This window comes from Haemaphysalis longicornis, unplaced genomic scaffold (genome assembly GCF_048455015.1).
Source record: "Haemaphysalis longicornis isolate Haplotype H1 unplaced genomic scaffold, Haemaphysalis longicornis Haplotype H1 scaffold_14, whole genome shotgun sequence".
Classification (NCBI taxonomy): domain Eukaryota; kingdom Metazoa; phylum Arthropoda; class Arachnida; order Ixodida; family Ixodidae; genus Haemaphysalis; species Haemaphysalis longicornis.
In genome coordinates, this window is record NW_027526245.1 from 32292535 (window position 1) to 32314899 (window position 22365).

Consider the following 22365-nt stretch of genomic DNA (forward strand, 5'->3'; position numbering starts at 1 on the left):
GCCAGAAACGAAAAGAGGATCGCTCAGCCGATCCAATGGTACAAAATGGCCACGCTCGGTGGCACCGTTGCTGAGATACAGCGCTTCGAAAAGTGCCGTTTTGTCGCCATTTTAAGCTGACATTTTGTTACCGTAGCTGGAAAAAGTATTTTTTATGCCACTCTGGGACGTTTTTCGGCGGAAAAACTTGCAAACGCTCAGGATAGAAAACATAGAAGCCCAATATGTGGCTTTCAAAAAAACGACGTTTTGGTCATTTTTTCGATGTTGAAAGCCGCGTCCTCCCCTTAACAATCCAAATATTCTGTAATAGCAGATTATTCGAACCCTTTCAGATATTCGAAACGTTTCGAATACATATTTCTCGAAGCGAATACGAATATAACATATTTAAGGGGGGACGTGGCTTTCAAAATCAACTTTTTTATTTCTGAGTGGATTTTGATGAAAATTGGCACAGCAACTGGAAATGATTCTGTGATAACACCATAAAAATTTGAAGATAATATTTTGATAACTTTTTTATTTATTAAATTTTCTTTCTGTTCTGCTTGTACCGAGCTTGAGCGACTTATAAAACACGATAGAAAACTTGTTCGAAGTGCTTTGCATTCCCAAATGAATGGGCGAGGTCGTGACAGTTTTAGAATTTTTTTTTTACAAAACAATATTTTTTAGTTTTCATTTTTTTAGAGGTTAATGTACAACAGGCATGTCGACTGTGAACGACTATTTGAATAAAAAAGTCACAAAAAACAAATCTGGAAATCCAAAAGTGTCACGACCTGAACTGTTCATCAAGGAATGTAATGCAAGAAACGGAATCAAAATAGACCCAGTGGTCACGAAGGAATCCCTGGTACAAGCGACATAGGTGGCAAAAAAAACTGTTTTGAGAAAATGGCTTCCGAAGTTGCAAGATAGGTTTCACTTATCAAAAGTCGCCACGGTTGCAGCCTTTCATGTCCTTTTGAACATGGGGCTTCTGGAAGGCCTTGCCTTGAAATTGGAGTGCCTTTTACAGCCTTTCTCTTTCCAGAAAACATCATTTTCAGCTCCTCCGTGAAGAGTACATACCCCCTTTGCAAACCAAACGGAGGGGAAGATGGGTTTCAATGGGCTTTCAATGCAAAGTAGGTTAGCTGGTTGGCTGTATCGCAGTGGACAACCTCCTTTTGCAGTGTTGTCACCATGGCAACAAGTTAAGCATGTTTTTTTACATAAATTTGAACATTTTTGGCTTTTTTTATGTTTTATCTTGCCTGGCACAGCAACTTAGTACTCATACGTGCAGGTGTTCATTGCCAAAGGTTTGCATACCACAAGGATGAAAATGAGCTACTTTGAAGCTTGGTAGAGTATTCTCCATGACTCCCAACTTCAATGCAAGAGCATATTTTTTTACTACTTTTGACATTCAAGGCATCCAATATTTCTCGCAGCACAGCCAGTATGCCCTAAGCAATGGTATCAATCATTTCCCTAAAAAAATCACTGTTAAATGCTGCCACAGTAACGTACATTTTTAACGCAGAGAGCATATTTTTATTCCTATATTACTAATTCAAACCTGTTTGCATGAAAATTACAAGTGCACAGGAAAAAAAACGTAGCGCAAGAAAGGCGATATGGCTCGCGCGCATCGCAGCGCACGCTTACCGCGACATATCGTACTTTGATTATCCCTGATATGGCTTGTCAGGTCGCTTTTAAGATTAAATCTAACGTCGCAGGCATTAATTACAACTACTGGCATTCAATCGTAACCGGTTGCTCAGTCATGTGATGCTCCAATGCGCGTCGGCTATGCCGTGCGCGCCGCAGCGTTTGACGCGTCGACCGTTTCTTTCTTAAGGCTAGCGAGCCCACAGTCAAAACACAGCAATAACTAAGCGTGTAAACATCGCAAATCCGACTAAAAGTTCACTTCACGAACCGCTATCGCAAGCGTGCACACCGCGTCACCCTCCAAGGTCTGGCGACGGTAGAGTCACGCGCACCACGAAGCGTTCGATGACCTCCGCCTTTCGAGCCACACAACTTCCCGTAATCTGGCTCGTTATCTCTGGCATTCCCATCGCGATAACGTGCGTGTTAATACACAGATTGAACAGAAACTCGGCCGAGCGAAGCGGCGAAAATTAACTCCATCCGCTCGCTACGCAGCTCAGGCGGCCGCCATCTTGCGTTGCGCCCGCGACATCCAATCAGGAGGGTCGCTGTTCGGCGCCCCGACCGGAGGACGAATAACGCTTCAGCATCTTTTTCTAGTTTTGTTTGTGCGTCGTTTCTTTTCTGCCGTTTGTGCGTTTGTGAATGAACGAAGATAAAAGAGACGAGCGGAACCGGAAAGACGGTCGCTCGGCCGATCTAACCATATCAAAATGGCCGCGCCCGGTGGCACCGTTGCGGAGATAGAGCGCTCCGAAAATTGCCGTTTTTTCGCCCTTTTGCGCTGATAGTTTGTCACCGCGCCTGACAAAAGTATTTTTTTATGCCACTTTGCGACGCTTTTCAGCGTAAAAACTTTGCAGGCGCACAGAATAGGAAACATAGAAGCCGAATATGTGAGTTTCAAAAAAACGATGTTTTGGTCATTTTTCCGAAGTTGAAAGCCGCGTCCCCCCTTAATATTCGAGTAATATTCGAAATTTTCGAATATTCGCACACCTCTACCAGTAAACCAATACACCTACAGACTGACACCCAAACAGTCATTGGTGTCAATCACACAATAGCCTACTGGTTCTGTCCACTGGTAATTTCTGACAGGGTATGCAGGCTGGGGCCAGTGGGCGTGCCTATACCGACGTTCCAGGCTGCTGCTCAAGGCGTCACCCCTCACCGAGCAAGGCTGAGCCCCGTGCAGCCGCCTCCTCGACGAAGTGCGCCACTGTGGTTACCCCGGTGTAGGCCGAGGCCTCGAGGAAGGGTCCCACCACCACCAGGGGGCTGTCGCCCAGGTGGGCCGTGCGGTGGAACTCGCCCAAGGCCTCGGTCCACTGCTCAGCGCACACCACCACCTGGGTCAGCACGCCCTCTGCCCAGCGCTTCTCCAAGCACTGCCAGTACTCGCTCAGTGTCTTCTCCACCTGCACACACAATCCCAGGGTGAAACTCTCTCTTCCGAAAAAGTACTTGCTGTCTTGACTGCCGTCCAACGATATTCAAACATTTATGACTGGGACACAAAGTCTGCCGTTTGGGAGGAGAGATTACAGTCAAACATGGACATATCGAACTCCAAGATCCTTTCCAAGGGGATCACTAAATAGTTTGAAATATAAAATATGCACATCTGAAGCTTATATGAAAACTCCGCACAACACTGAGAGCTTTTCTATGTCGCGACAAGCGGTAGCTTGCCGATTGGTTCTTCCGAGCACAGAAAATTTGAACCGCAGCGCAACAACCACCACATTTCATTCAACACGAAAAAAGTTTGACATTCAATTGCATTTCTTTCTCCGTCATTAGATTCACCAGACTGTCTTCAAGCTTACTAACGCCGTACAAATGAGAAAATCTGCCGTTGTACACTGTGCCATAACAGTGGCGAATCTGAACACTGAATCACTGATGCAAGCTCGGCTACAGTAGACGGTTGGGAACGTTGTCAGGGCCACTAGTAGGGTTTGCTTCCGCACCGGTGACGTCCGCAACAGCCGGCACAGTGTCGTCAGCACTTACTACCTCGTGCGCCATTGTATCATTCAGAATGGCGCCTGGCAATGCTGACATTAAATTCCCTCTCAAGGCACTCAGCGCCGTCGTCCTCGCAGAACACCTCTCGTCTGGAGCCGCGCCACAAAGCACACGACACGCACCGGAACAGCCAGGCCGTGGCCGCACTGCCTTCTCGTTAACGTCCGGTTTGATGCGCAGTATCGCGCTCAAATATGCTGCGAGAAATGCAGCCGACATAGCCTCACTGGTTTGTACCCGTAGAATAATCCCTGCTTTCGTCGCGAAATTCCAATTCTTCTGTTTTTTCGTCACCATGGCTCCAAAACACGTGCCAGGGACAAAACAAACACGCACTATGCCAGTTAGGTCCCCCTGCGCAAGCCACCACTGACAACCTCCGAAGGACCCAAGCACGGCCAAAAAATGGCAGAAACCGACCGCTTAATTCCTTTATTGCCTTACGCACCCACTCACTGCCCGCATTCTCCTGCCATGCGGCTGCCCCCCATGCTAGCATGCAAGCATGCGTTGAATGCCACCGAAGCGATGCGACGCCAGCTCCTTCTCTCTGAGCACGGCAGCGGCTGCAAGAAGTCATCATCATCATCATCATCGCATCCACCCCATCAGCGGCTCATTGTTTGATATACTGAAAATGCCCGTAATCGGCAGTTCGATACATGCGTACAGCAGCACTTTGCTTTTGCATGGGATTTCCACGGGGTTTTCGGACTGTTCAATATAGACAATATTTCAATATATACGTGTTCGATATAACTGTGTTCGACTCCATGTTTTGGCCTATATAATACCAAGGATGGCGGTTCAATTCCAGCTCTCACCTCCTTTACACGCTGTTTATTTATTTTTATTTTCATCTACAGTTTAGATAATAATTTTCGAGGCTTAGGTTAGTCTTTGGTGCTTTAAATGATTGCTTTCTATTCCTTAGTTTCCATGTTACATAACGTTGTGTTGATTGTGCCAGATGCAGCATTTTTTTACAAAATGCCACTAGATGTTGCTTTAGTTGGGTGCTTACTCTACCATCCGACAGCACTTGGGAGAATCATGGAGACCTGCCACCTGCAACCCTGAGCGGTGCGCGCTTCGGGGAGAGAAGCGACGCTCAGAAAACTGGTCGGGCATGTCGCTGGTTCAACAGTGCCTCGAGAGATGGCAGCCCCGTTTCAAGTGCTGGCCGTGCAAACGTTTTCGGGCGGAAGAAAGAGATCGGAGGGGCGATCTGGGCGACAGCAGCAGAACAGTGCGGCTGTCAGGGACCGTGAACCTCAGGTGGCAACTGTTGTTGTCGCACGCCATGAGTGCCTGCCTCCCGGATGGCGTGATTCGTGAACACTGTCGAGCTCTGTGCTCACACGCTTTGGGAGTTCCTAAATGCTTCGGCACTAGTATGTTGTGTTCTCGTATTGCCGAAGATTGCTGGGCTGCTGTAGGTGTTCGGTTGACACGTCAGGAGCTGGTGAGGTGGCGTCTGCCGGAGAACTGGCTAGGTCGCCCCAAGAACCCCACATATGCCACACACTTTAGACCCAGCTTTTTCAAAAGCCACTGCTCAAACACCACCATCGCAACCACACAGTTTTTCAGCATATATGCCAGTTAAGAAATTCAAAATCCGGGCCGTGCAAGCAGCCCAGCTTTGTTTAAGCCGAGGGGCCAGTGCACTGGCATGGCACTTGGCGGACAAAAGCTGAAATTCGCTTAACATTTACTTTATAGCATGACCTAATGAAACAAAACTTGCTTCTCAAACTAGGAAACTTTGAATTAGGTGGTGCTCACTTAGATTTTCACCGATTTTCTTTTGTTGCTCGAGGCAGCAACCACAAGCGTTTGAGTGCTACTTCAACTTTTGGCAGCAAATGGCGAGCTAGTCAACTAGCCACAAGCTTGCCAGTTTGTTTCCAGTGCAAGGGGGCCTGTTTGCTTTCCGTACATGGGGGAGCCTATGGGGGTTTCTGAACTGGTGATATTTGAGTAACTCCAATTTAACCAAGGCCTAAAAAAACTCCATGCAAAGTACTTAGCCATGCTGCTGTTGAGATGAGCAGGCATAGCCAATAACGTCCTATCGCAGGGCCATGGGTGTCTGCCAGCATTGTACGTGTTCATCTTTTCTTTTTCCTTCAGTTTTTACGGAACATGTTGCCCGGCTTCTTCTGCACTAACAGTAGCAAAAAAATGTGGTTGATCCTTCTTTCATAGGAATTGGTAAAACACAAAAGTGAATGCGCCTTGACAGGAGAATGTGAATATTTATTGTGCATTGATATGAACTTGCACATCGCTATTTATATTTCGTCGGCATGGTACCGTTAGACACATCAACATTAGACACTGGATCGCACGCGCCGGAGCATTGTGTCAATCCAATTGAAACCCCAGGCGCTCGCAAACCATGCGAAAGAAACCGAACGGGTTGTCAGTGAATCGTCTGGTGAAGTCACGGTCCACTACAGCGAAAGGAGCATGATTTGCGGGTGTGCTTGGCGAGCGACATCCTGCTGGCCGGTCACTTCGGCAAAGGTGTGACCACATAGGTCCTGCTCCGTGGTGTGTACGCCACACAGCTGCGCTGCAACAAGCTCAGCTTGTGGGACGCAGCGGCGCCGTTCCACAAGCTGAGCGGCATTCCATAAACACACCAGCTTCCGCTGCTATACGCTGCCCTATCGAGGTGCCAACAATCGGCGCTCATTAGCGCCATGATGCACTACTTCGCTTCCCCTCTCCTAGACGGCAGCACCACCTGGAGGGGAAGTTAGAGGGAAGGACATGTGGTGCGTTCGTACAGCTGTCCAGGCATGACTTCATGGCTCAATTGGCAGAGCATTACACACCTCCTGTTGCAGGCGGGCTGATCGTGGGCTCGAATCCTAGCGCCTCCGCGCCAATGATACTTTTTCTGGTGATGTATTTCCGTGACTGATATGACGGCGGGGAGATTTTTGTACCCCCGCATAAAACACTTTCGTGTTAGAATTCTAATTTCATTGTGAAAAACAGTGATCCTAAAAAAAGACTCAAGCAGCCCTCTATGTGTCAAAGAGGACTAAGGATGTTGTCCACTTGTCAGTGGACAGTCACAGCCGTTGGATCTAGTAGCCTGCAGCTTACACACCCAACTTATGCATGTGTATTGTACATGTGTGTGTGCACGCATGTGTTGTGTTCCAAATGGTACTGTCTCACATCCAGCTAGGTCATACACATTAGAATTGACACAAAGTTATTTTTCCCTTTTCTGGCCATTTCACATTGCTGCATGCTACAATCAGTGTGTGCATTAAAATTGCGCAAATGTGGCACTCGTGCCCAATGCTGCTGTCGAATTTTAACCCTTTGAGATTCACGGTTGTACATGTACGGCATCGGGAAACACTTTCAAAACGGTCAATGACGTACATGTACGGCATCGCTTTATCTTATGCTTGGCATGTGCTGCCACACTTCGGAAATACGTCAAATTTTTTTCTTGCGCCGATGGCTCTACTTTTTATTTTTTTGTTTATTTACTTCAGCGGCGTGCCGGCTATCGCTGGCGCATCCGCTAACGAGGGGGCGTGCTGGGTATCGCCCACCGGGCACCCGGGTGCCTCTCGCTTCTGTCGCCTGCCACAGACCAAGGTCGCCTGTTAAACTGATGAGGCTCTTTTCTCGTGTTTTTTTTGTATTTTATGAGCAGTGCGCCGCCTATCGCTCCCACATCCGGCCGCGCACGCACGCAGCGGATGGTTTTGATATCATCCTCCAGGCGCTTCCCGCTTTTTGCGCCCGCGAAACTGTTGTCTATCCGATTTTGATTCCCTCAAAAGGTGCCGGCTTGTTACAATCTCATTTTTATTTTAAAATTTTCTTGTGTTACTCATGAATAAACCACATATATGTAACAACACAAACTATTTTTTTGTCACTTTATGGTCACCCTAAAAAAATTACACGATAATTTTTTCTCGAAATAGATTCATCTGAAGAACTTAAATCAGCAATAAAAAAAATCGACCCTAGGAGGTCGCATTTGGTGAAAAAATTCGACCGTCAAAGGGTTAATGTGCCACTCTCCGAACGTTAGTGCATAGGCGCAAGTTGTGATTTCAGACTTTCTTTTGGTCAGCTCTGGATCAGCCGAGTGCGTCAGATCGACCGTAAAAACCCGTGTATAATACGGACTCGCGTATAACACGAGGTGTAATTCGGGGACATCAAAATCAGAAAAAACAATTTTCATCCGCAATGCGAGGTAAAGAGCACAAAAAACATTTATTTGCACTGCAGTTACTGTTCAGTCATTGTCAGTTTTCACTGGCACTGTCTCCCGACGTCCGTCCAGTCATCGTCAGGTTCGCTGCCGCTGTCTTTTGAAGTCGCCTTGTCGGAAATGTCTTCCCACAGAAAGTGGTCCTCAGTGCCATCAAGGGCGTTCGAGATGCCGCATTTCTTAAAAGAGCAACTGACGAGCTCCTCTGGGATGCTGGCCCACGCATCCGCGATCCAGCCACAAAGCACTGCTGGAGAAGCCCGCGTCAGCCATCTGGTAGCTGTCACTTATGGGCCTCCTGACCTCATCCACTCTTGGTAGCAGGACCTGATGCAGTCTTTGAAAGGTTTGTTGATGCAAACGTCTAGCGGTTGCAGCTGGGATGTCATTCCTCCTGGAATGACAATGAGTTCGGAGCGGGGTTCGCGCAACAACTTCTTCGCGAGGTGGCAGCGAAAAGCGTCCAACACGAGCACTGACGGGAACCCCCAACAGTGCTCCAGGCCGCCGACGCCACACAGATTTTATCCAGTCAAGCACCAGCTGCTTTCTCCACCCGCGAGCTGCCTTCGGTGACGCCGAACTGCCGTCCTGCGGCGCGATACCTGATGGTCTCGGCACATAAAATAACTTTTCTTTTAATTTCAGCCGAATACTGCCTTCGTGCACCCGAGATCGTGATAGACTTGCGGTGAACGTGCCGATCCTTCGCGTGGTCAAAACAATCAAAATGGCGCCGGCTGAGAAAAGCAGCAGCCAGCTAACGCCACCGCAAGATGGCCCACCCTCCGCTGAAACCGAAACCGAAAGTGCAAATTTTCGGCCAAAAACTTTGGGATCCACATATACAGTCTACGCCCGTTACAACGGACCCTCTGAATCCGGAAAAAAATGTCCGCTGTAGCCGAAGTATGCATTATCCGACGGGGGGGGGGGGGCTATGAGCTCTACAGTGAGTACTTTGACCGATATTGCATGCATAGTATATACACTTTGTTCTTTCTACACGCCTGCAGCACCTCTGCACAGTGTTCGCGCGAGGGCAAAGAATCGCGTAAACACCGTTTCCAAAACTTAGCACCGGCACTTCGAAAAGGCCTCGCGCATGTGGTCAAGCGTGTAAAGACGCAAGATAAGCTGAGCAAATAACGCAAGAATATAACTAGGCGCAATTATAAACCAGCTATAAAACATCAGTCGTGCCCCTCAGCATTAGCTAGGCTCTTTTAAATCCCATCACGACGAGGCAGGTTTTCCCGAAACCGTTCGTCAAACAAATCGGATCGCTGCCTGACGTTCCCTCAAGGCATATTCCACATTTTTAGCGATTTTATTCTGGTCATTGAAACAGATGTAATGAAATAATCTGATGACGGTCAGCTGTAAAATCGAAAGTTAGACCAGTTGGACTGCGCACGGTTACCGGCAGATTGCACACAATGGATGGGGAACAACCCCTACTTGAGGCATTTCTTACTTTTTCACGGAACGGAACGGGAACGATGCATGCGTGGGAATAATAAAAGCCGAACTTCACTGAACCCGAGTTTTTTATTACATAAAAAAACTGACGAGGGCAGACTCGCATCCGAGTGCACCACTTCGAGTATTCGATTGCCCTGTTTTCAATCTCACCGGAGTCGCGTTTATCGGCAGCGGCCTTGTTCTTGATGGTACAGCGGACACTGTGCTTAGAAAGGCCTGTACTTCTGGCGATGTCAGCCTGTTTTTCCTCGTGTTCAACAGCGTTAATTACTAGGGGTGTGCGAATATTCGAAACTTCGAATATTCGATTCGAATTTTTTGATATTCGATTCGATTCGAACGACACTTTTATTGTTCGAAATATTCGAACCACCCAAAACTAAAAAAAAAAAAAAAAAAAAAAAAAAAAAAAAAAAAAAAAAAAAAATCAGAGCGTGTCTGTATTGGTGTTATTTACAGTGGACTCTCGTTGTTACGATTCTGGGGGTGCGAATTTCGGGATGATACGAATTTCCGCAAAGTCCCGGCGAAATTGCATCATTTGCAATGGGAAAAATTTCGGCTGTTACGAACGAACCTGCGCGGCCCGGCGGAAGGTACGAACGAGCCGGCGAGGCACCCTACTGCTGAACGAGCAAGTGACGGCTCTCGCTCCCCTGTTTGTCACTCTTTCTCCAGAAACGGCCGGGCTGTTGTTTTCTGCTCGCGAAAACGCTCTGCGCACGCCCAACGCGCTGACACCGCCGCGAAACCACCCCCACGCTGCACGCGGCGCGGCCGGCGACGTCAACATGGCGTCGGCTCCAGCCGCGATTTGGCGCGGGCGCTCGAGCGACCGCTTCTAACCGCTCTTTAAAATGCGGCTCAAGGGAGACACGAAGTTGCTTGTGCGGTAAAGGAGCTGATAATGCATGCGAAAACGGTACTATAAAACATCATCCGCGCCGCTAGTGAAAGTGCCCATAAAATATTTGCCGGGGTACTAAGCCTAACCATCTCCGGCGGAGCCAAGCCGGCTGTCTCGATCTCATCGCAAGTAGTCAGGCTCCTCCATTCTGCCGCGCGCGTACTGCGTCATTTTCTGACCGAGGTAGGCGCTACCGCGGGCGCGAAATCGTCGATGTGGGCGTGAAAATACAGCGCTCGCAGAGCCGAGGCGAGCGAATCGCGTGCAAAACCGCACCATGCGGTTCACGCTTGGCTGTTACGGCGTGTAGCGAGCTTGGGCACACCGAGTGAGGAGACGAGCGCGAAGCTTTACGTGCTCCAGAAAGGACTGCTTTGCGACACGGGGGTTAAAAAAAGCAGAAAAATCACGAATTTCTTCACGCATAAGTAGGAAAAGAAATAAACGAAAACTTTTTTCAGCGCTAAATTTTTTGGTCTGTGTTGGTTCATACGAATTTCGGATGATACGAATATTTTTCGCAGTCCCGCGAGATTAGTATAATCAAGATTTTACTGTATCAGCGCGCGGCAATGTGCACGGGCTCGGGCATGCCAGCTACTAGTGTCTCAAGTGAGCGGCTGTTTTCGATATCTGGTAAAGTGGTGACGAGCAGGAGGTTGTCACTGCTCCCCGAACATGTCGAGCAGTTAACCTTTCTCCATGTTAACATTTAAGTGAGTGCAGACCTTGATCTGTTGAGTGCAATGGTATTGTGTAATCCCTAATTTTACTTTGTGCAATTTGTTGTGCAATAAAGTTGCAGTTTTTGTGTCTCTAGATGGTGAAAACATTAATTTTACAAACAACCATAAGTATTCGTATTCGAAAAATATTCGAAAAATATTCGATTCGATTCGAACCTTGTTTTTATTATTCGAATTCGCTTCGAAATTAAAAAATTGATATTCGCACACCCCTATTAATTACGCTTAATTTATCCGACAGTGAAATCAGCTACCCTGCCGCTCATGCCGCTGGTCGCACAAATAAAAAAGCCACTGGCTTGGCTTGGCCGGCTGCCAGCAATGTTGCCAGACATAATAGTTTTCTTGCCAAAATAAACGAAAAAGCACACCGGGCGCCGGCCCCGCGGAAGTCCGCTATAAACGTTCAGTCGAAACAATTTTCGCCTAAAATTTAGTCTGTTGTAGCCGATAGTCTGCTCTAGCCGGGTCCGTTGTGAGCGGAGTGGACTCCATTTAAAATGCATGGGTACCAGACAAACCTACAGAAATGGTCTGTTGTAACCGAAAGTCCGTTGTTGCCGGATCCGCTGTAACGAGCGTAGACTGTAATACCAGGCACAAATTTTACATAGTAAAATTTGGAAAAAAACCTCGTATTATACCCAGGTTTTTACGGTAGTTCTCCCCAGAGGAACACTGCCGCAAAGTAAAAGCGCACTCATTGGACGCCGGCAATGGCACCAGGCAACGCAGACCCTCTGCCATGTTGAGAGGTGCACCACTTCGTTTCGACCCTCTGCAGTGGCTGCAGCCGCCAGCAGTGGTACAGGCTGCAGTCTCGATCACATGCCTCTGCTGCCTCCTTTTCCTCCCCAACACCTGAACATATGACCAATTTGTCCATCTGAACAGCACTTTGCGACTGACCTGAAAAAACCTACGGCCACAAAGAAAAAATTTAGCACCCTTCCACTACTGTGCAGATGAAGACCAGCGAAGCTGTGTGGCTGGATCACTATATTGAGTTACGTATGGTGACTCACTATACCGACTGAATAAGGACACATGCACATAACTTCCCTAGAGTTAATTTGAAATTGGCTCTTATAAATTTTTTGCAGGAGAGTTTCGATGAACAGGAGTTGCATCTGTTTCCTGCAACCATGCTTCCCCCGTAAATGGCCACGTATTGACGGTAGACAGAAATTCCATAAACGCATAAAATTTTAGTAAAATCGACAGTTGGGCTAGTTGGTGGTGTTGATTTAAGTAGCTCGGCATTGTGCGACCCACACAGACAAGAACCAAGTGCAATGTTGTCCACTGTTTGAAAACACCGGCGTGTTGTGGCGGCACAATCACTAATTGCCACGAAAGATAATTTAAGCTTTCTATATAAGAAAGAATGATGAAAAGTGTGTCAGCCACGCGTCGGTGGCATTGCATGAAAAAGAATTCCTTTTCTTATCGACTGCATTAACTTAGGCATTTTGTGGGTTAGTTATTGTATGTGAACATTGCAATCTTGTGTTTTTCGAAGCATAATCTTGTAACCATCATAATCTTGTGTTTATCAAACCGCACTTCGAGGGGTTGACCTGGGCACGTGCTCATTCTGGGTATGCATTTGTGTTTATGCATAATAAAATCAGTTGCGAGTTAGTGCCGTCGTGTGTGTCTCCTTGCTTTCGTCCGGTTTCAAGCGCTACTTAACGATACATGCAATCACACTGTGAACTAACTAATGATGATAAAACTCAGCAGAATGGTACAGCCATCTTACACCCATTCTCTGTGGTGCAAATGTGCCCGCGAATTTGCAGCTGCGCCGCCGCTCATGTGGCAGAAACATCTATTTCCGTTGCTGCTGCTGCTGAAGCTACGAAAATAGGCTGTTTCCTTGCATGCACAGTGCCACAACAGCGAATTTGCAGGCAAATTCTTACCACGAGCTATAGCAGCCAATTTCAGTACGATTTTTTCCCAAGGTACCCACATTAGATTGCGAGCTACAGGGTAGTTCACACTTGCTCTGCAGCTAGCGCGTTCGATTTTTTGTCGACACAAACCAACAGACACACGCAATGTTGGTCAGAACCTCAGGCGAGACAGAATTTGCCGTAAAGATGCACCCGCACTTCCTGGCCGGAAGTTGCTGCCGAGAGGCAATGTTCCCACGCACCAAGGGGCGAGCCGTATCCAGCAGCCGGTCTGCATCGTCCAGCACCAGGTGGCAGCAGCGTTCGAGGTTGAGGATGAAGCGGTCGCACTTGTCCACCTGGCGCCACAGGCTGGCGGGGGTGGCCACCACGATTTCCGGCCCGTTCACCAGCTCCAACTGGGACATCAATTGAGAGCAGGGCAAGTTCTCCTTGCTGGCGAGAACTCACAAGGAGCTACAATGAAGTGAACGTTTCTCACATCTGCAAATTCGAAAAACTCAAGCACCACAGCAAAGAATACGAAAATCAATCATGTCCGAGTTGCATAACAAACAGCCAGTATTTTGCCCAGATCTTTCCAGGTTCAGAAATGCAGCCACGGAGGTGTACTTATGGAGCAAGACGATCAGCAGCAGAGGCAGGTAGTGTGACCTTGTAATGCTCACCTGACCAGGCCACAGAAACTCGTGTAGGCAAGTGTGCGTTGCATCATCTGCAAGCATACCTCGGCAAAGTTGGCGCGGCTCACTCACAATTTTTTTTTTCGAATCACCACTCACTCAAACTCAGACTCAATGCTGAGCAGCACATCTGCGCTCACTCAAACTCAAACTCACATTGAGCGCAAAACTCAGAACTCACTCGGACTCAAAACTCAAAATGTACTCAGAACTCAAAATGTACTCAAACTCAAAATGTAATCAAAACTCAAAATGTACTCAAACTCAAAATGTACTCAAACTCAATTTGGACTCAAAACTCAAAATGTACTCAAAACTCCAAATGTACTCAAACTCAAAGTGTACTCAAACTCAAAATGGACTCAAAACTCAAAATGTACTCAAACTCAAAATGAACTCAAAACTCAAAATGGACTCAAAACTCAAAATGTACTCAAAACTCAAAATGAACTCAGCACTCAAAATGGGCTGAGAACTCAAAATGAATTCAGAACTCAAATGGCCTCACAGAGATTGAGACAGTTAGAGAGTGAGAGTGTGAGTGTGAGTGTGAGAGTGAGTGTGAGAGTGAGAGTGTGAGTGTGAGTGACAGTGTGAAGTGACAGTGTGAGTGACAGTGTGAGTGACAGTGTGAGTGAGAGTGAGAGTGTGAGTGAGAGTGTGAGTGTGAGTGAGAGTGAGTGTGAGTGAGAGTAAGGGTAAGAGTAAGAGTAAGAGTAAGAGGGAGAGTGAGGGTGTGAGTGTAAGTGAGAGTGTGAGTGAGAGTATGAGTGAGAGTATGAGTGTGAGTGAGAGTGTGAGTGAGAGTGAGAGTGTGAGTGAGAGTGTGAGTGAGAGTGTGAGAGAGTAAGAGTAAGAGTGCGAGTGTGAGTGCAAGAGAGAGAGTGAGTGAGTGAGAGTGTGAGTGTGAGTGAGAGTGTGTGTGAGTGAGAGTGTGAGTGTGTGAGAGTGTGAGTGTGAGTGAGAGTATGAGTATGAGTGTGAGTGAGAGTGAGTGAGAGTTAGAGTAATGGCGAATTCCATTGAGAGTGTGAGTGAGAGTGAGAGAGAGTAAGAGTAAGAGTGCGAGTGTGAGTGTAAGAGAGAGAGTGAGTGAGTGAGAGTGTGAGTGAGAGTGTGTGTGAGTGAGAGTGTGAGTGTGTGAGAGTGTGAGTGTGAGTGAGAGTATGAGTATGAGTGTGAGTGAGAGTGAGTGAGAGTTAGAGTAATGGCGAATTCCATTGGGAGAACAGGAGCAAGTGGAGCGAGCAGCCAGAGCAGCATACGGGAGTAACGGGGACGTGTGCTTTCGTTCCGCGAATGAAACATTCGCGCTGCTCCGGGAGCAGTGAAAAGAGGGGGAGGGCGTGACGTCAAGAGTCATGTGACCAAACTTTTCCCGCTCTCGCTTCCCGGAGCATTTCGCGCGTTCGTGTTGTCCGCACGCTGTTCCTCGCCAGTTTTGCCAGATACGTGCCGGTGGTTTTGTGTCTGCCTTCCGCATGGCGACGAATGAAGAAGCCGAGCGGATGTTCATGTCCATGATAGGGTCACCATCGTATCTCCCTAAAATTAGCTGCGAACGATAACAGCATCCGCAGTCTTTTCCAGATACGACTCTACCTTCGGTCGCTGCTCCGGCGGGGTGAACAGGTGCTCGAACATAAACTCATGCAATGTCAAATAGACTTGAAAGTGAACATTTCGACAGACTTCTGTCTGGTTGGGAAGTTACTGAGTATGAGTGTGTCGAAACGTCGGGTTTTTTGCCTTTTTGCATTGTATTGGTTGGAGCCTAATTAAATCTCAGTTCAATGTCAAATAGTCGTCGTCGTCGCTGCTGCTGTCCGATGATGAGTTTGCGCTTGAATCTGTGGTGCTTTGCGCTGCTGAGCACGAGGTCGCGGGTTCGATTCCCGGCCGCGGCGGCCGCTTTTCTGATGGAGGCGAAAAGCAAAAACGCCCGTGTGTACGAGATTTCGGCGCACGATAAAGATCCCCAGGTGGTCAAAATTAATCCGGAGCCCTCCACTACGGCGCGCCTCATCGCCTGCATTGCGTCGGCGCGTTAAACCCCACAATCAATGGAATCTGTGGTGCTTTCATCATCTAGAAGTAGCAGCATCGTCCAGACGGCCGTGCTTAGCTGCTGCCGTACGCACTGAGCAACTATCGCGGCTATTCCGCCACTTTTCCTCCGCCACCCGGGGATAAAACCAGAAATGACGTAAAAGAGGTCATGTGACTTCCTCGGCGTTCCCTGTTACTCCGCCGCTGGCGACGGAGCACCGAGAACTGCTCTCGGCTGCTCTCGGCGCCAAAAAAGTGTTCCTCCTCGACCAATGAAACACAACGCCCCTGCTCCTGCCCGACCACTGGAAGAAGCCAGAACTCGCGAGAGCACTTTGGGTGCAGTTAGAAGTGCTCCTGTTCACCCAATGGAAAGCGCTATAAGAGTGAGAGTGTGAGTGTAAGAGAGAGTGAGTGAGAGTGTGAGCGTGAGTGAGAGTGTGAGTGAGAGTGTGTGTGAGTGTGAGTGACAGTGTGAGTGAGAGTGATAGTGAGAGTGTGAGTGAGAGTGAGAGTATGAGTGTGAGTATGAGTATGAGTGAGAGTGTGAGTGAGAGTGTGAGTGAGAGTAAGGGTAAGAGTAAGAGTAAGAGTGAGTGTGAGAGTGAGGGTGTAAGTGAGAGTGTGAGCGTGAGTGAGTGTGAGTGAGAGTGAGAGTGTGTGTGTGACTGCGAGTGAGAGTGAGTGTGAGTGGAGTGAGAGTATGAGTGTGCCTGTGAGTGAGAGTGAGAGTGTGAGTAAGAGTAAGAGTAGGAGTGAAAGTGAGTGTGTGTCAGAGTGAGAGTGAGAGCGTTAGCGTTAGTGAGAGTGAGTGTGAGTGTGAGTGAGAGTATGAGTGTGCCTGTGAGTGAGAGTGAGAATGAGAGTGAGTGTGAGTGTGCGTGAGAGTAAGAGTAAGAGTGAGAGTGAGAGCGTAAGTGAGAGTGTGAGTGATAGTGTGAGTGAGAGTGTGAGTGTGACTGAGAGTGTGAGTGAGAGTGTGAGAGCGAGAGTGTGAGTGAGAGGTGAGAATGAGAGTGTGAGTGAGAGTATGAGTGAGTATGAGTGAGAGTGAGAGTGTGAGAGTGTAAGTGAGAGTGAGAGTGTGAGTGAGAGTGAGAGTGTGGGTGTGAGTGAGAGTGTGAGAGTGAAAGTGTGATTGAGAGTGAGAGTGTAAAGTGAGAGCGTGAGTGAGTGTGAGTGCGAGTGAGAGTGCGAGTGAGAGTGTCAGTGTGAGTTTGAGTGAGAGTTTGAGTGAGAGTGTGAGTTGAGTGTGAGTGAGAGTGTGAGTGAGTGAGTGTGAGAGTATGAGTATGAGTATGAGTGAGAGTGTGAGTGAGAGTAAGAGTAAGAGGGAGAGTGTGAGTGTGAGAGTGTGAGTGTAAGTGAGAGTGTGAGTGTAAGTGAGAGTGTGAGTGAGAGTGGGAGTGAGAGTGAGAGTGAGTGTGTGAGTGTGAGTGTGAGTGAGAGAGTGAGATTGAGAGTGTGAGTGTGAGTTGAGTGTAAGTTAGAGTGAGAGTGAGGGTGTGAGTGTGAGTGGAGTGAGAGTGTGAGTGTGTGAGAGTGTGTGAGTGGGAGTGCGAGTGTGAGTGAGTGAGTGAGTGTGAGTGAGTGAGTGAGTGAGCGTGGGAGTGTGAGTGTGTACCTTTTGCTATATACCTTTTGCTATATCCTCATAATTATAACCCGAAAGCATTTTTATATTTGTCCCACGTGATCCCCCTCGACGAGACCTTTAATTTGATACCCCACACACCCTAGCAGGGTCATATGGAATTCATACCAGTCAAAATAACCGTGACTCTCATGACTGTAACCAGGATGCATTATTTAGGTGTCCGACGTGATTCCCCTGACTGGAACCTTCAATTTGACGCCCCACATGCTGCAGTGGCCTCACCTTGAATTTAACCCAATCTATGACTCATAATGACTATCTCATGATTCGAACTACGAAGCCTTTTTTTATTTGTACCACGTGATTCCCCTCGTCAAGACCGTAAATTTGATACCCTACAAGCCCTTGCGGGGTCACTTCGACTTTTACCCCAAATAAGACTCGCCATGACAATCTCATGGTTATAACATGGAAGCATTTTTGTATTTCTCCCACGTGATTCCGCTCATCAAGGCCATTAATTTGATACCCATCACATCCTAGCAGAATCAATTTGAATGTTAAACCAATCAATGACTAACCATGACTATCTCATGATATAGCCCTACCACATTTTTGTCCCACGTGATTTCCCTTATCGGAACCTTTAATTTGATGCCCCGGACACCCAGTGGCACCATTGTGAATTTTAACCTAATTTATGACCCATTTTGACTATGTCATGATAATAATCAGGAAGCACGTGATTACCCTTATCGAGACCTTTAATTTGATACGCCACATGCCCTAGCGTCATGAACTTGAATTTTAACCGATTCTATGACTTACCATGACTACGTCATGATATATGCATAACTCATTTTCGTCCCGAATGATTCCCCACATCGAGACCTTGAATTTGATTCCCCACATGCTCTCGCAGCGTCATTTTGAATTTTAACCCAATTTATGACTCATTATGACTGCCTGATGACTACAATCAGGAAGCATTTTTTTTTATTTACCCCGCTTGATTCCGTTAATCCGGACCTTTCATTTGATACCTTACACGCCTTAGCCTCATCAGTTTCACTTTTCACCCAATCTAATGTGGTCATTATTCTGTCTTAAGAGGCGCTGCCCAGTCAATTCAGCTAATTCATTTGAAACAGCAGAAAGGACAGCCCCCGCCCCCATTTCCCCCCAGATCTCACCTCTTCCTTTGTGACCCCTAGTATATCAAGCCGTTAACAGTAGCAGGCGAACAACCAGCACGCCAGCGCCGCCGTGTGCTTTCCCACCACCCTTTCCCACGCTCTTAGTGGATCCGTCAGGAGGAAAAGTTAAGACAACCCTTTTTTATGACCTCACCAGTCAATTATCACTCACGCGCCCAGCCGCGAAAATTAGGTATACAGCAAGTGCTTATTATGGCCATGAAAATTCAACAAGAAACTGGAAAAAATCAGACACCCCCTCCCTCCCAACCGATCATGCAGATGGCGATTGGTGCCGTACCCGCAGGTAACTTGAATTCCGAGCCCACAGTGACGCATGAAACTTAGCAGCCAACCATAGCTGCCTGCTAGGCTACTCATATGTACTCAAACTCCAAATGGACTCAAAACTCCTATATACTCAGAACTCAAAATGCACTCAAAACTCAATATGTAATCAAACTCAAAATGTACTCAGAACTCAAAATGGACTCAAACTCAAATTGTACTCAGAACTCAAAATGGACTCAGAACTCAAAATGTACTCAAACTCAAAATGGACTCAGAACTCAAAATGGACTCAGAACTCAAAATGGACTCAGAACTCAAAATGGACTCAGAACTCAAAATGGACTCAGAACTCAAAATGGACTCAGAACTCAAAATGGACTCAGAACTCAAAATGGACTCAGAACTCAAAATGGACTCAGGCGTACTCAAACTCAATCGGACTCAAACTCAGTCGGATCACTCGGCTCAAACTCACCATGCCACACTAGCCTCGCGCTCACTCAAACTCAAACTCACGCGTGAGTTTGAGTCCAAATGAGTCTGAGTGAGTGGACTCATGATTGAGTTGGCCGACCTCTGTCTGCAAGCGCAAATGTGCCTCGGAAGCACCCCAGCCCCGCCCAGCCAATGTACCCGCCCTTTGCGTGCAAGAAGGCTCCACCACAACAAGGCCTGGGTGAGCAAGACAATGGGAGCCACACCAAATATATCGTACAGACACGGTCGTCGGACATGCCAGCAAACATGGCAAAAGTTGTTTTTTTTTTTCCCTCAATTTCCCAGTGTGGACCCTTTCCCTTCGGAAAGAAGAGAACCCCACCTTCGGTTCCCAAAAGAGAGACAGAGAGAGAGAGCGCACCTCCTTGCCGTCCTCCCCGCCCCCGCCGTAGAGGAGGCAGCACCGGGGGTCCCGGTACTCCACCTGCACGCTGGTGGCGTTCCAGGGCTGCAGCAGCCGCGACTGCTGCAGGGCTGCCACCTGGTCGTGGATGCGCTGGGCCCCCTCCCAGCTGGATGACAGCACCAGCACCAGGGGCTGCACGGGACCGACCGAGTTGTGACACGCATGCCCGACTCTTCTCGATGGCTCAGACAGGCAGCAGTCGTTAACAGGTCACACGAACACCGCACCCTTCGTTATTAAGCGATCATTTTGTCATACCGAGGGTTTGTGCAGTCTGCATAAGTATACACATTTGTTGTATGAATACATTAGGGTGCACGGACCCCGTCAAGCCGCCTCTGTTGGCTTTTTGCCCGCGCTCCTGACATTTGTATTATGGTCCCTAGTAATTTCTGTATTTCGATGTCAAATAAACTTGACTTGACTTGACTTGACTTCTCTCTTTATGACCCTCCTGGTCTTACCCCTCTTCCCTCCAAACTGTTTTCGGTCCGTAGCCAGGCTCACAATATAACCGATAACCGCTGTTCTTGAACTACGTGGTTGGCATATATGCGCTTTCGAATGTATTTTCTGGTGAAGTTTTTCTTTTATTTCTCTTTTTCCTGTTTGTTCTCTTCCTTCGTTGACATCTTTGACAGACATTTTTCTATTTACTCTGTATTTGTGAATTGCTACGCCCTACAATGTGTACCCAACTGCGGGCACAGTCCCCCAAGCCTCCTTCCGGCTTGGGCTGGCCCACGCATGTGGTACTGTTAGGATAATAAACGTTATCATTAAAGCGAAGCTTTAGTCTTCTCACTGACGGCGTCCATAACGCAAAAACACACTGCAGGAAGGCCAACTTTCTTTGATGAGGATGATGAATGATCGCGGGTGAATTGTGAAAGAAAAAAAAAACGCTTCAGTGGCCAGAATCAAAGCTGGGTCTGTCGTGTTTAACGCTGGCGTCTATCTGATTGCTTCTTTTTGACACGGTCCAAACTCGGACAACAACCAAAGAATCCATCCCGAGAAAGCTTTGCGTTCAACCACTGCCATTGCTAGACAGAAGGGTGCATGATTATTATTATTATATTATTGTTATCATCAATAACCAAGCACTGTTGGTGTTTGAACAAAAGTAAAGGCAGTCATGTCCCTCCATTGCAGCAGCCATGAAGCCAAAATACAAGATTGGTTTGTTAAAAAAGCATCTTTGCCTTGACTGCTGCACCAAGTTTATCGCGAAATTCCAACAATTGATCTAGCTTAAAAACTGACAGAGCAGTGGCAGATATACAGCCATTTTCCAGTGACATCTCAAATCACGCCACGGAATCTTGTTAGCACTACTGGCGGCCACCAAGCAAGGCCACCACCAAGAAGCATCACTGGGCGGCTGTTGTAAGGCCTCTAGCTCCATTTGATCATATTGCTTGAATGCTAACCTGCAGTTACAACACTGATACCTGTACTGGCCAATACTGCATCACTCCTGCCTGTATTAAATCAATGTCATCGGAAATTTTTAAGTTCCTTTATATTTCTTGCGTTTTTTCATTGTTGCTGCTGAAAAACACGTCTGTCATGGCTGGAATACAGTCAAATCCCACAATAACAAAATCCCGCAGGTACGAAATTCCCGCGGCAATGAAATATTTTCGCATCCTCGGCGAACGCCCATAGACGCACATATATTTTATATCTCGCAGCAACGAAACATTTTTGGAAACTGATCCCGCGTTAACGAAATTCGCTGCAAGTTTGGTCGGCATTTTACATACCCACTGGTCCAAACAGTGCTCAAATGCATTTTTTTTGGACTCAAAGTGCATAAACTTCTGCCACAGCACACTCGCATGGCCGCCGCCATATTTGTTTATAAAAGATCGCGCAGTCGGCGGCTGTGGATATAGTGCTGTGAAGGCAGCCTCGCAGAGGCACCACCAGGGGGCGACACATGGTGACTCAAGTCGCGGCTTTGGCTTGGGCTACGCTAGCCCGCTACCGCTGAACAGCGCGTGTGCATTTGTTGTTTGTGTGTGGCAGTAGGCATGTTTACTCTTGGTAAGGTCGGCATGTTTGCTCTTGGTAAGATGCCTTCGTCAGCCCGAAGTGGAGGCTTTTATCGCTACGCGATAAGGCACCCATCCTTGCCCAAGTCAGTGGCCCAAGTGGAGGAAGGGAGTATAAAAGGAGGATAGCACCAACGAAATTAGAAACACCAGCAGCTCGCTCAACCATTTTGTAAAGCAAGGATCCCACCAGTTCTCAATGGCGCACGTGCACAAAACAAAACAGTGACGGCTGCGGGCTTTCTGGGCATCAACAAAGTTGTGCTCACTTGGTTTTCTAAACAGTATTGGTGCAACAAGGTGCCACTCTGTCTGGCATTATTCGTAAACAGAAGAAGCTGGGCTTTGCTTGCATGATTGGACATACTCTGTGCCGAGAGCCAGGGCGAAAAATGTGCAGAGAAGGTGAACCTGCGGAAGTTTTCGATGCGATTGACACGATCTTGTCGCTCTTAGGCGCGCACGACGACTAGCAATGAAACACTTGTACAGTGAGAGAGCTGAACTCTGACGTTGGCTGCAAGGTAAGGCTCACGAAGTAATACAGCCAACTTAA

At 47.6% G+C, this 22365-nt stretch overlaps 1 protein-coding gene across 2 annotated transcripts in view; it reads right to left on the reverse strand.

Moving 5' to 3' along the window:
- Positions 1-22365, reverse strand: part of LOC144165230 (putative ATP-dependent RNA helicase TDRD12) — a 146491-nt gene that overhangs the window by 83365 nt on the left and 40761 nt on the right. For both annotated transcript variants that reach the window (XM_077695349.1, XM_077695348.1), the window contains exons 11-13: positions 19705-19881; positions 13272-13427; positions 2846-3092 (exon numbers count right to left, since the gene is read on the reverse strand). In XM_077695349.1, the coding sequence (XP_077551475.1) occupies positions 2846-3092; positions 13272-13427; positions 19705-19881 (580 nt within the window). The remainder of the gene's footprint in view (positions 1-2845; positions 3093-13271; positions 13428-19704; positions 19882-22365) is intronic.